The 14,155-nt window shown below is 39.5% G+C and overlaps 1 protein-coding gene across 1 annotated transcript in view; it reads left to right on the forward strand.

Moving 5' to 3' along the window:
- Positions 1–984: 984 nt before the first annotated feature.
- Positions 985–14,155, forward strand: part of thbs3a (thrombospondin 3a) — a 15,807-nt gene continuing 2,636 nt past the window's right edge. Inside the window, exons 1-16 of the mRNA XM_057340513.1 lie at positions 985–1,157; positions 2,062–2,268; positions 2,340–2,596; positions 3,472–3,574; positions 3,683–3,709; positions 3,787–3,869; positions 3,982–4,033; positions 7,457–7,605; positions 8,314–8,454; positions 10,381–10,455; positions 10,544–10,696; positions 10,781–10,891; positions 13,360–13,467; positions 13,560–13,719; positions 13,802–13,920; positions 14,075–14,127. Coding sequence (XP_057196496.1) covers positions 1,085–1,157; positions 2,062–2,268; positions 2,340–2,596; positions 3,472–3,574; positions 3,683–3,709; positions 3,787–3,869; positions 3,982–4,033; positions 7,457–7,605; positions 8,314–8,454; positions 10,381–10,455; positions 10,544–10,696; positions 10,781–10,891; positions 13,360–13,467; positions 13,560–13,719; positions 13,802–13,920; positions 14,075–14,127 — 1,871 coding nt within the window. The 5' untranslated portion in view covers positions 985–1,084. The remainder of the gene's footprint in view (positions 1,158–2,061; positions 2,269–2,339; positions 2,597–3,471; positions 3,575–3,682; positions 3,710–3,786; positions 3,870–3,981; positions 4,034–7,456; positions 7,606–8,313; positions 8,455–10,380; positions 10,456–10,543; positions 10,697–10,780; positions 10,892–13,359; positions 13,468–13,559; positions 13,720–13,801; positions 13,921–14,074; positions 14,128–14,155) is intronic.

The raw sequence follows: 14,155 nt of genomic DNA on the forward strand, positions 1-14,155 counted from the left end.
AGGGACACTAACCACTAAATTTAAATTAGGCTACATGTCGACCAGAATGTATACGTAAACACTTTGAGGGTGCTTTGGCTACCTGTGACAAGTGAATTTGAGAGTTTTTCTTTTTTTAGAGAATTTAATGCATTAAAGTTACTGTTAAAACATGTTAAACGATGTGGTTAAGCGCATATTTAGATGGTTTTGATTCCACATATCAAATAAGAGACGTTTTAATAGCGTTTTCTAAATGAATAATAAAAAAGAAGCTATTATTGACGTATTCATCGGACGCAGCGCCTTGGCCGAAGCTAACTTCCAGTCAGTGTTTGCTTAAAATATAAAACTACTCAACAGCGATTGATTCTTTGCGGAGGTCTACACGAAGTTAAGTTTCGGCACCATAACGTTTGTTTATGTTGTTGCCGCAGAAACCGTCTAGATTACAAATTGTGTGAGCGTGGGACGGTAACCATGGCAATGGCTAACGTTTAGCTTTTACGCTCATACCTTTGGCTGTCTATCATAACATTGTATTAAAAAGGTATTTTAAGGTCGTTTGACTTGACAAATGAATTTTGAGTGGTGGAAATTTTCAACAAAGAACATCATTTAGTTTTGGCTAAATAAAAAAAAACGACCCAATGCACGCGCATCTTTGAGCTGGCCCTGGCCGAGTTGTGGATTGATTTGAGGCAGATACGCAGACGTGTTTGGTTATCGTGCCATAAAGTTTTGCGACTTAAACTCAGTTTTAAACGTGCTTTTTTAAAACCCTTGCGTTGTGTTCTACCCCGTTGTTTTGTTTTGGAAAGCAAGAACGCGTCTTGTGTAAACGTCCCTGGTGTCTGTAAATAGTCGTGCGATCAATCATGTGTGTGTTTAACACGCGGTAAATGTGTTGAATGATGATGATGATGAGGGCGGACACTCTCTCCACTTCTTAGATCTGCTCTCTCTCTCTCTCTCTCTCTCTCTCTCTCTCTCTCTCTCTCTCTCTCTCTCTCTCTCTCCGGCACAAAGTTGCGCTCCTGTGAACACACTTCAATGCACAGCTGACGGATCCGATATTCTGTTTTTGTGCTGCATTTTTGTGAATATGGGAGTTTGGGTTGCATTGTTCGTGCTGCTGTTCGCTTTCGGAGAGTGCTCACTGAAGCAAGACGTGCCAGGTAATTCGTATGAATTTTCATCATTTAGCCTATATAAACTTCTGAAACTTTCTCATATAGTGATGCCTTCAGGGTCTTCAATGTTTAGGCGCCCATTGCTGTCTCTCACTATTTTCGATGTGGCTGTAATTCGAATTCACCCCTTTTCCTTCTCTCTTTAATTCCCATGCACTCTTTCAGAATCAGAATCAGAAAGAGCTTTATTGCCAAGTATGTTTGCACATACAAGGAATTTGTTTTGGTGACAGGAGCATCCAGAACACATACAGCAACAACAGTACACAGAGACCATAACACAATAGAATACAGTACACAATGATTTAAATAAGGGCCTATGGGTATAAAAAAATAAGAAATACAATACAATAAACATAAGATAAAGATATAGAGAGTGTAAAGCTATGTATGTATGTAAATATGTACAAGTAAAAAATACTCTATCTATTTCCTCTATCTTCTGACTTCATGTGTACACATGTTTTCGCACCACATCTAGTTTCATGAAAACAATGATGAAAAAAGATACACGTGCATGAAGAAGAGGAGATGTAAATTATGGAAGAAGTTTATGGAAGAAGGGTATTGGAAAAGCCAGAAAGCATGTGGTTTTTCCAGGCACTAGTTAGAGAGAGAAAGGAAGAGAGATGTCACTTTATTTCTGCAGCATTTCACTGTAAAATCCTAAACTAACGAACTGCAGTACTGGAATTCTGTGCAGCTTTTCCCCTGTTAGTAACAAATTCATTAGTAGCTATATAAGTGCATTTATTTATGTTTAGAATACTTGGGACACATGCAGTTATTATTTTTGTGCCATCCTTTTAATGCAAGGGGAAACAAGAATATGAAACCATTCATTTTGGCCGAACAGTTCCCTCAATTGTGTCTCTCTCTGTTTTCTCAGTGATAGATGTGTTGGGTTTGGATGATGTGAAGCAGAGCGTAGCAGCAGTGGAGAAGGTCTCTTTAGCTCTGAAGACTCTCAGTGATGTCTATGTGTTGTCTACCTTCCGTCTGCCTACCAAACTGGGTGGAGTTCTCCTGGGCCTCTACAACAAACAGGACAACAAGAAATATCTTGAGATGGCCATCATGAGCAAGATCAACAAAGGTAATTCTGTTCTGAAACACATTTGGAAACGTAAGCTCGTAGGACTGTCTAAAAGCTCTGTTCTATCTCAGTTTTGGTCCGGTACGTCCGTGACGATGGAAAACTGCACACAGTGAATATGCAGACTCTTGTGAATGTGGCAGACGGACGCCCTCAGTCTATTATTCTGCGTGTCGGTGGCCTGCGCAGAGATTACCTGAACCTGGAGCTCTACGTGAACTGTCGTCTGGCTGACTCCGCCCAGCGGCTGCCCCAATTGGTTGATTTGCCTAGAGATGCAGAGCTGGTGGAGATTCGTAATGGCCACAAGGCATATGCTCGGATGCAGGTGAGATCAGTGAGGTCCATTTAATATTTTCGTGGTTTAATACACGTGTGTAAAACGTGACAGGAAAATACTCCTTCTTATGGTTTGAAATGTTTCTGTAGCTTAACTGGCTGATCATGGCGCTTACAATGCCAAGACTGCAAGTTCCCAAAAAATACAGAAACTACTAAAATGTATACTTTTTTTGTTCACCACATGTCTCCTTGAATAAAACTGTCTACCAAGTGAGAAATTGAAAATTAATTTTTCAGTTTTTGAATGGATCCAGTTAAAAAAATGACACTTCTGTCATTATTTGCTCACCTCATGGTGTTTCAGTTCTGTATTCTGTTATTTTTTCCACACAGCAGCACAAATTGTGAATGTGGAATTAAATGTGTTTTAAAGTGTTCAAAGAATTCTTCATTTATATTCCATGGAAAAAAATTACACCATGGGTTGGAATGATGTGAGAGCGAGCACATTATTTCATAGTCTAAATATTGCTTCTGTCCTTCTGAAACCTTGTATCTCCATATTTCGTGATTTTTTTGTTGTTGCCATAAGTCATTAATAGTGACCCTTTATTTGTCACTGGGTTTTGCAATTATATCTAACCAATAAAAAGTATTAAAAAGTGCTTGTCAACTATGACAACACAGTATTTAATCATTTAAAACTACAGTGTTTTTCAATTTCTTGGAAAACAGCGAATTTGGACATCTGAGGTTTTGGAAATACAGCGACGATATAATGGTTCACAATATTAAGTAGAATATTTTGGGTAAATTATTTCTTTCACTGAGGATTGGATATTATACCTAATTAAATACAAATGATATCAATACTGATGTTATACTGTATCAGATTGTAACTACAGCGACTGTTTTTCTAAGGGGTCAGTGGAGTTTCTTAAACTGGCTCTAGGGGGCACTGTGGCTCAGGCTGGGGCCCTCACCGACTGTCCATTTCAGGGAGACGCCTCTTCATATAACACAGGTTAGCCAGAAACAGCATGAAACTGTGTATATGGGGATTGGATATGTACATATGTGATTGCTTGAAAAATGTTTGACCAAAAGATTTGTGTTCAAACTCTATTTTTAGTGAACGGTGAGGTAAATTCTATTCTAGGTGAGTGCCACACAATAACTATAAAAAAAATATTTGTAGTTTTTTATTACTGTTAAAAGGTTTTTCTTTTTGTTTAGGTGACCACACTAAAGCTCTGATTGGACAGCTCATCATCTTTAATCAGATCCTGGGTGAACTGAGACAGGACATCAGAGAACAGGTGTGTGCGCGCCTGCATTTTTGTAATTTTTTGGACAGTTTATGTTTTCTAAATGTGCATGTTTCTGTTCCGAATATGTGTGGTTAACATTCATGTGTTTTATATTCATCAGGTGAAAGAAATGTCTCTCATCAGGAATGCTATTCTGGAGTGTCAGATGTGTGGTGAGTAGCAGAAGTGCCAAACTATCTGCATCTCCAGTCAAAACCTGGGAGTTCATGGGCTGTTTTCAGAGTGTATCAGGCATGTTTGGAGTGCTGAATATAGTTCCTATGCAGTTCAGTTAGAAATGAAAGTGCATAATGTTTAATACATAATGCACATTCACATTGTGTCAACTCAGCCATTTAGACTTTAAAGCGGCCGTATCTCAAACAGTTTCTGCATCCGGAAAGTATTCACAGCGCTTCACTTTCTCCACATTTTGTTATGTTACAGCCTTATTCCAAAATGGATTAAATTCATTATTTTCCTCAAAATTCTACAAACAATACCCCATAATGACAATGTGAAAGAAGTTTGTTTGAAATCTTTGCAATTTATTAGAAATAAAAAACGAAAAAAGCACATGTACATAAGTATTCACAGCCTTTGCCGTGACACTCAAAATTGAGCTCAGGTGCATCCTGTTTCCACTGATCTTCCTTGAGATGTTTCTACAACTTGATTGGAGTCCACCTGTGGTAAATTCAGTTGATTGGACATGATTTGGAAAGGCACACACCTGTCTATATAAGGTCCCACAGTTAACAGTGCATGTCAGAGCACAAACCAAGCCATGAAGTCCAAGGAATTGTCTGTAGACCTCCGAGACAGGATTGTATCGAGGCACAGATCTGGGGAAGGGTATAGAAAAATTTCTGCAGCATTGAAGGCCTCCATCATCCGTAAATGGAAGAAGTTTGGAACCACCAGGACTCTTCCTAGAGCTGGCCGCCTGCCAAACTGAGCGATCGGGGGAGAAGGGCCTTAGAAACAAAATTCTCTGGTCTGATGAAACAAAGATTGAACTCATGTCTGGAGGAAACCAGGCACCGCTCATCACTTGCCCAATACCATCCCTACAGTGAAGCATGGTGGGGATGCTGTGGGGATGTTTTTCAGCGGCAGCAACTGGGAGTCTAGTCAGGATCGAGGGAAAGATGAATGCAGCAATGTACAGAGACATCCTCGATGAAAACCTGCTACAGAGCGCTCTGGACCTCAGACTGGGGCGAAGGTTCACCTTCCAACAGGACAATGACCCTAAGCACACAGCCAAGATAACAAAGGAGTGGCTACAGGACAACTCTGTGAATGTCCTTGAGTGGCCCAGCCAGAGCCCAGACTTGAACCTGATTGAACATCTCTGGAGAGATCTGAAAATGGCTCTAGTTTAGTTTCGTGTGCACCGACGCTCCCCATCCAACCCAGGCCCGGATTAAGAATTCAGGGGCCCCTGGGCACAAGTGTCTTGTAGACCCCCCCATATGCACGGGCGCACAATAAAGTTTTGAAATAGCCTACGGGGTACTATGTGTAGGAAACACCTCTATTCTTATACAGGATTACATTGCCAAGTTACAAACTATGATCACAACCTGAAGGACAATATCAACACCTGTACACGTTCTCCATCATGCAGGATTTACAACACAACAATGCTTTTCTGGACCAGCAACAACAATATCAAGACATTTACCTGCATACTGTAACTCACTGGCATTTGCAAGCACACACTGCCTCACCTCTACCTACTAATTCAGTTCTATCAGATTCTTCCATAATTCACACACAAACACGCCGGATTCACAAAACTGTTCTTAAGAGAAAATATAAGAACTTTATTAAGATAAATTATAGGACGTATTTAAGAATATTCTTAAGTGTAATTCTCAAATATTTTCATGTAATGTGTTACACGGCATTAACGAATACTACAGGTATACTTCTTTAGCCTATATGTTATGGTTGCAATGTATGTAAAAGCACTCTAGATTTTCTAATAATGAGGGCTAAAAATCGGTAAAGTAACATTATATAAAAATTCATTATTGGGGAAGAAACAGCACCAAATATATGTAAAAAAACTCTTACCTTTTGAGATTTTAAAGACAACCGTGAGGGTATTCTATCTTGGCACTAATTTACAACAATAAAGCCGTTTTCATTGAAAAAACTGAGCACTGACATGATCCCTGCGCAGGGAAAAAGAGACCTTGCGCTCACGGGAGAGCACTGGCGACATTTCTCCACTGAATGAAAGCTTTATCGGAAATTTCGCTTTGTGCTTCTCCTGAACAAAAGCTGCTAAAGGGCTTAAAGTTATTAAATCAAGAGACAGACTTGCGTTAGAAACACTGTTTTGTGTGCGCACTTGCGTGTGTGCGGGCCAGAGAGTCACACGGCAGAATGAATATAGCGAAAACATTGTAATGTGAAATTTTCAGGGGCACCGGCCCCTGGGCCGGTGCCCATAATGCCCGGCCCTGATCCAACCTGATGGAGCTTGAGAGGTCCTGCAAAGAAGAATGGGAGAAACTGCCCAAAAATAGGTGTGACAAGCTTGTAGCATCATACTCAAAAAGACTTGAGGCTGTAATTGGTGCCAAAGGTGCTTCAACAAAGTATTGAGCAAAGGCTGTGAATACTTATGTACATGTGCTTTTTTCGTTTTTTATTTTTAATAAATTTGCAAAGATTTCAAACAAACTTCTTTCACATTGTCATCATGGGGTATTGTTTGTAGAATTTTGAGGAAAATAATGAATTGAATCCATTTTGGAATAAGGCTGTAACAACAAAATGTGGAAAAAGTGAAGCGCTGTGAATACTTTCCGGATGCACTGTATCTCATGTTAATCTTGAGTACTTACAGAATAGTATCGCACCCTTCAAATATCTGTAGAGTCTTTAGTTTGATCACATTTATAAAAGACAGATACAGCTGTACGATTATTTCCGAAAACGTACGACGCGTGTGGGAGGGACATCAGTTTCACTTACCACATGCGTTTCATGTCCGGCATCTTTTATCGCTGGGACCGCTGTTCCATCTATCAGATTCAAACGATCTCCAAATCCAGTGTTATATCCACCGTTTATATAACATTCAGTGTTAAAATGCAGTGAACGAACAAATACAGCTGAACTTCGCGAACGTACAGTAGTGCTCTCACTCTCTCCTGCACACAAGTGAAAGTGACTTGTGCGCATGCTCCTTCTCCCGCTGTCCTTGGTTGAAGCGTTCCGCGTGCTTTTCCTGGAGAATTGTCTAATAAGGGACTAAGAAAAGTTGTTACGAAACAGAATTTCATGTTCGAAAAAAACTTTCCGAAACCTGTACGAACGCTGGGGGAGTGTATCGAGCACAGAAATACTACGCCAAGTTGTCCATGTCAAGCATGGTAAATAACTCAGAATGCATGAAACACCGTTGCACGGCCGCTTTAATACAATCTGCGGACTGTCAGACAGTGTTTGGGTTTTCAGATTTGGGGCTGTTCATTTGTGTATTTGTATGATGTTTCCACTGATGTCTTTATTTTCAGCAGAACTGAGAATCATAAGTTATCTGTTTTTAATAAGCATCCCTATTTGGGTTGCAGGATTTCATGAGCCGCGCTCTCGTTGTCAGCCCAACCCCTGCTTTAAAGGAGTTGCCTGCATGGAGACATTTGATTACCCGGGGTACCGCTGCGGTCCCTGTCCAGAGGGCATGAAGGGGAATGGCACACACTGTCAAGATATAGATGAGGTGGGTAAAGCACAGAATTTCTCAATACTTATCTTGTGATGGGTCTTGGTTCAGCTGTGACTGTTAATTTTTTTTTTTTAAGGGGTCATATGGTGCGAATATGTGTTTTTCTGTGTCTAAGTTGCCCATGCATGTATGTAAGTGTCGGAACAAAAGATGCATACTATCTAAAAGCGAATGCTCACCCAGACCTGCCTAAAACGCCTCGTGTAACCACACCCCCACAAATCTACGTCAGTTCGTGGTATGATTTGTCTAAGACCGCCCAAATGTATACGCAAGTAAGGTGGGCGTACCTGTCAGTACAATTGCCATGGAACCTGATGTTCCAAATATGGTAAGAGACGTTACATTTCCGTTACACGCTTGCAGTATTTGACCAATCACTACACACTGGTGAACTGGCCAATCATAGCACACCTTGCTTTTCAGAGCCATGAGCTTTGTAAAAAATCTGCGCATTTCAGAGAGGCGGAGCAAAGAGGAGATACAAACATGAACGGTATGTGGAAAATAAAGCGTTTTTGAACCTTAAATCGGGTATACACATTGCATCACATCTAAAACAAACCATAATATTCGTTTTAGCCATGTCATATGACCCCTTTAAAGGCTTTGTGCTGGTTCCAAGGTTCCTGAACAAGCATGCATTTGCTTTTAATCACATTTGTAGATTCATCAAGTTTGATTCATATTTAATTTTTTCAGTGTGCAGAGGCTCAACCCTGTTATACACCTGGTGCATGTATTAACACGGCGAAAGGTTTTACCTGTGAGCCTTGCCCACTAGGACTATGGGGTCCACCTCTCTCCGGTGTCGGTATGGAATATGCCAAGAGCCACCGCCAGGTACAGCAGCACCAACATCTGTTTAGACAAGCAAACTATGCTTAATAATGTGTGAATGTTGTTGCATTACACAGTGGTGGACAGTAACGAAGTAAATTTACCTGAGTACTGTACTTAAGTACACTTTTTGAGTATCTGTACTTTACTTGAGTATTATTTTTTCTGAGTACTTGTACTTTAACTTAACTACATTTGAAAGACAAATATCATACTTTTTACGCCACTACATTTATAAAAAGGTCCAAAGTAGAAAATGGTTTCTATGCAGCAGGTTTTCCGGTGTGCGTCATTTATCTTGCTTGCGATCTTCCAGGACCTTTTAATGTTGCCAAGTATTTCAGTTTTTCTAAGCTCGCGGTTTTCCGGCAAGCTTTAAATGTCCATTTAGCAAAAAATTAAGCAAATCTGGCAACTCTGGGATCTTCCCCGCTAAACTAATGTAAACGTAGGCGCTGCTACACCGTTGATAGCGCTCTAAAAAGGCAAATAGAACAGTAAAAGACGAAAAAGGCACATGCTAAAGTGTGGTGTAATCATCTGTGGGTTACGATCAGTCAAAGAACATAGAAACATCGTCATGAAAATGATCGGCATAACGGCTAAATGGTAAATAAGCATCACATACAGCTTGAGCTACACGTGCGTGTTAACTTCTGATCTGCTGCTATATCATTTAAAGCGATTTGGAAAATGAATGATGTTTTTACTGAAGTAACTATAGTTGAAGTATTCCTGTTGAAATAAAAACAATAGAACCCTACCCAAAATACAACATAAAATGTAATGGATTTAATGGTAATAATGGGAATTGTAATATGGATACTTGTTGTCTAGTTGTATGTGATGGATTCTATTGGTGGGATGGTACCCAAACACACTACAAAGAGGATTTTAATTTAAAAATCTCATTCTACTTCAAAAATTCATTGTTTTTTTCTGCAGGGATGGTATTTGCAGTAAATCCACAGTATCCACAAATTTACCATTTTCTATATATAGGAACCATACTCCAATTAATAATCTTTAGTAAAACCACAGCAACATACCATAGTTTCATTATACTAGCTATAGTTCATGTTTGTAGTTAAATTATGATAATACAAATGATAATAAATCCAACAAACACATGGCTTCTACACTTTACTATTTACAAGAACCTTACAACTTACTGGTAAATTGCTGCTAAAACTGGTAAAGGGAATATACAAAATAAAAGAACACTGCTCATGAATACATATAGGCCTAGGGGGCTAATGAGGATAATTAGGCTAAATGATCATACAGGATTATATCTAAACTAAACATATATGTGCTAAACATATAAAGCTCTTAAAGGAGTTGCTCACTGCAAAATTTGCCCCCATTGACTTTCCATAGTAGGAATAAGAATTACTATGGAAAGTCAATGGGGGCAAATTTTGAAGTGAACTACTCCTTTAATACAACTGATACTGTGAGCTACTCAGTGTGTTCAGTAGGTTGCTTCAGAGGCACAAGGTATATGACAATAAAACAATGCACAGCTGACATGAAGTAAATTTACTTTTAATACTTGAGTATTTTTAAAAGCACGTACTTCTGTACTTTTACTTAAGTAAGAATCTGTCTTTGCAACTTTTACTTGTAGTGGAGTAATATTTGACCAGTAGTATCTGTACTTTCACTCAAGGAAGGAAGTTGTGTACTTCGTCCACCACTGGCATTACATAACAAATTATTGAAGATTGTCACGTTTCTGACTCAATTTGAACTCAATTGGTCATTTTTGTTGGGGGAAAATTCTAATAAACAAATAAATGCTTAAAAGTATGGTTTGTCTATATCTAAAATCAATGCTACTTATATTTATTGGTTATTTATTGATATTACGGTTTGATATTTAGTTATCTAATGAATTCAGATAAATCAAAATAATGTCTCCTGCAGGAATGCTTCGACATGGATGAGTGTGTCAATTTCGAAAACGCCTGCACACCCAACTCCGTCTGCACAAACACTATAGTGAGTATGGTGTAGAATATGTCTGGGATGTTTTCTCTGAGATCAGACATACAGTATATGCTAATATGTTTAATCTTTACCCCCTCAGGGATCATACAGATGTGGTCAGTGTAAGCCCGGGTATGTCGGGAATCAGACAGCCGGATGTCTTCCTCGGAAATCATGTGCCTCCCTCAGTTTCAACCCCTGTGACACCAACGCACACTGCATCATTCAGAGAAATGGAGATGTCACCTGCGCTGTACGTTTACACCCTCCATACGCTTAAACCTCACTACATCTTCTGGTTATTATAAGCTGTCTGATGAATGTTGACCTATTGCAGTGTAATGTCGGGTGGGCAGGTAATGGTCACACCTGTGGGAAAGACACAGATATTGATGGTTATCCAGACCGCTCGCTGCCCTGCATGGACAACAACAAGCGCTGCAAAGAGGTCAGAGGCTATGACACTGACACAATCTTTTTTTTTACCCATAATCTGTTTATACTTACTTTGTGTAAGATGATGTGACTGTTTATAAAGTCTGGTTCCTAAAAACGGACTATCTGGGCTTTTAAGTTTCATTTAAACTTGAAAATATTTTTTTTTAGAAAACTTAAGAATTTTGACAATAGAATGTGATGATGTCAAATTAATAAGAAATGTTTCATACGGCACCATTTCTAAATCAGTAATCAAACAAGCGGAATTGGAATTGAACAGCTTGTTGGAAATATTTCCTTCTACTGAAACGCACAATGATGCTTTTTGGAATATTCTCGAATCGTGCTGGGACGACATGAATCATCAGGTGTTGCACAACCTTGTATAGTTGATGCCAGCTGGAAGTTTATGATGTCATTAGGAAAAACAGGCAGATCCTAAGAAATGTATGTAATTTTCTGTTCACATTGTTATTACACTGGGTTCCAAATTATTATGCAAATGATATCTTTCTCTGGTTTTCCTAATTTGTCGATGCAAATGACAGTCAGTATAATTTTCAAGTAATCAACAGTTAGGGTACATTTGGAATTTTATTGAACAAACCTCCCACTGACAACAGTATTTATTTAAAAAATGAAAAACTCAAAATGCACTGTTCCAAATTATTATGCACAACAGAGTTTGAAAACATTTCATAGGTTGTAAAAAACTGAAAATGGTCATTTGTTGAATTTGCAGCATTAGGAGGTCATATTTACTGAAATCAAAAGCTATTTCAATCAAAAACATCCTAACAGGGCAAGTTACATGTTAACATAGGACCCCTTCTTTGATATCACCTTCACAATTCTTGCATCCATTGAACTTGTGAGTTTTTGGATAGTTTCTGATTGAATTTCTTTGCAGGATGTCAGAATAGCCTCCCAGAGCTGCTGTTTTGATGCTAACTGCCTCCCACCATCATAGATCTTTCGCTTGAGGATGCTCCAAAGGTTCTCAATAGGGTTGAGGTCAGGGGAGGATGGTGGCCACACCATGAGTTTCTCTCCTTTTATGCCCATAGCAGCCAATGACACAGAGGTATTCTTTGCAGCATGAGATGGTGCATTGTCATGCATGAAGATGATTTTGCTACGGAAGGCATGGTTCTTCTTTTTGTACCATGGAAGAAAGTGCTCAGTCAGAAACTCTACATACCTTGCAGAGTTCATTTTCACACCTTCAGGGACCCTAAAGGGGCCCACCAGCTGTCTCCCCATGATTCCAGCCCAAAACATGACTCCGCCACCTCCTTGCTGACGTCGCAGCCTTGTTGGGACATGGTGGCCATCCACCAACCATCCACTACTCCATCCATCTGGACCATCCAGGGTTGCACGGCACTCATCAGTAAACAAGACTGTTTGAAAATTAGTCTTCATGTATGTGTGGGCCCACTGCAACCGTTTCTGCTTGTGAGCATTGGTTAGGGGTGGCCGAATAGTAGGTTTATGCACAACTGCAAGCATCTGGAGGATCCTACACCTTGAGGTTTTCGGGACTCCCGAGGCACCAGCAGCTTCAAATACCTGTTTGCTGCTTTGCAATGGCATTTTTGCAGCTGCTCTCTTAATCCGATGAATTTGTCTGGAAGAAACCTTCCTCATTCTGCCTTTATCTGCACGAACCCTTCTGTGCTCTGAATCAGCCACAAATCTCTTCACAGTACGATGATCTCGCTTAAGTTTTCGTGAAATATCTAATGTTTTCATACCTTGTCCAAGACATTGCACTATTTGACGCTTTTCGGCAGCAGACAGATCCTTTTTCTTTCCCATATTGCTTGAAACCTGTGGCCTGCTTAATAATGTGGAACGTCCTTCTTAAGTAGTTTTCCTTTAATTGGGCTCACCTGGCAAACTACTTATCACAGGTGTCTGAGATTGATTTCAGTGATCCAAAGAGCACTGAGACACAATACCATCCATAAGTTTAATTGAACAATATAAAATTAAATGTTTACGACACTTAAATCCAATTTGCATAATAATTTGGAACGCAGTGTATATTAATAAAATATCGAACAAGAAAAAAGAAAAAGTTGAAGCATGTTTGTTAGTGTTCTCAAACGTTTGGTCCATGTTTTGTGACCACATTGTTTTCTTTCCTCTGATGGTTTATAGAAAAATAGAAGACTTGATTTATTCCAGTTCAGATCAAATTGTTTGTACATGTTGTACTTTTCAAAAAGATTAAGCTATTCATCCCAGATGAGGCCATTCATTTATGTGGACAAAGTTTGTTTTGTGTTTGTTTTATATAATTAGACTAAAGTTTCCCATCAATTTTCACAAATGTTTCATTTGACAAAATGTAAAATGTTCTTTCATTTATAAGTTGCTTTGGATAAAAGTCTCTTCTAAATGAGTAAATGTAGATTCTGTACTAAGGTGTTTTGGAAATACATTTTTTAAGTAAAAATCTGTGTTTTCCAGGATAACTGCATGTTCACACCCAACTCTGGTCAGGAAGATGCAGACAATGATGGAATTGGAGACCAGTGTGACGAGGATGCAGATGGAGATGGAATAAAAAACGTAGAGGTGTGTTCCCACGACCCAAAGTCCCACACAGATTCCCAATCTTGTCTGTGTGTGGATTGATTCAGACTCACTTTTGGTGTGTGTTTTTTCAGGATAACTGCCGGTTGGTGTCTAATAAAGACCAGCAGAACTCTGACACAGACTCCTTTGGCGACGCGTGCGACAACTGTCCCACGGTTCCCAATATTGACCAGAAAGACACAGATAATAATGGAGAAGGAGACGCCTGCGATGATGACATCGACGGAGATGGTATACGCAAAGTTCAGATTCGTAAAATTGGCAACCCTTGCGTTCCTCTGTTCTTTGTGTGATGTCTGTAGATGTTTTGCAGGAATCCAGAATGTGTTGGATAACTGTCCCAAAGTACCGAACCCCATGCAGACCGACCGGGATGGAGATGGTGTGGGTGATGCATGTGACAGCTGTCCTGAGATCAGTAATCCTATGCAGGTACCAATGGCACACGCCCAGTCTCATTGCAAGAAAGTTCATTATTTGCTTCATAGAAGAAACTTAAGACTGAAAAAACAGAACTATGACTTAACATAGCATTTGAATAACAAAGATTTATTCTTTTATCTGAAATCATTTAATACTCTTGCAGACAGATGTTGACAATGACTTAGTGGGCGATGTTTGTGACACCAATCAAGATACGTGAGTATGCACACACACACACACACAC

The sequence above is a fragment of the Triplophysa rosa genome, linkage group LG8 (assembly GCF_024868665.1).
Source record: "Triplophysa rosa linkage group LG8, Trosa_1v2, whole genome shotgun sequence".
Lineage (NCBI taxonomy): Eukaryota > Metazoa > Chordata > Actinopteri > Cypriniformes > Nemacheilidae > Triplophysa > Triplophysa rosa.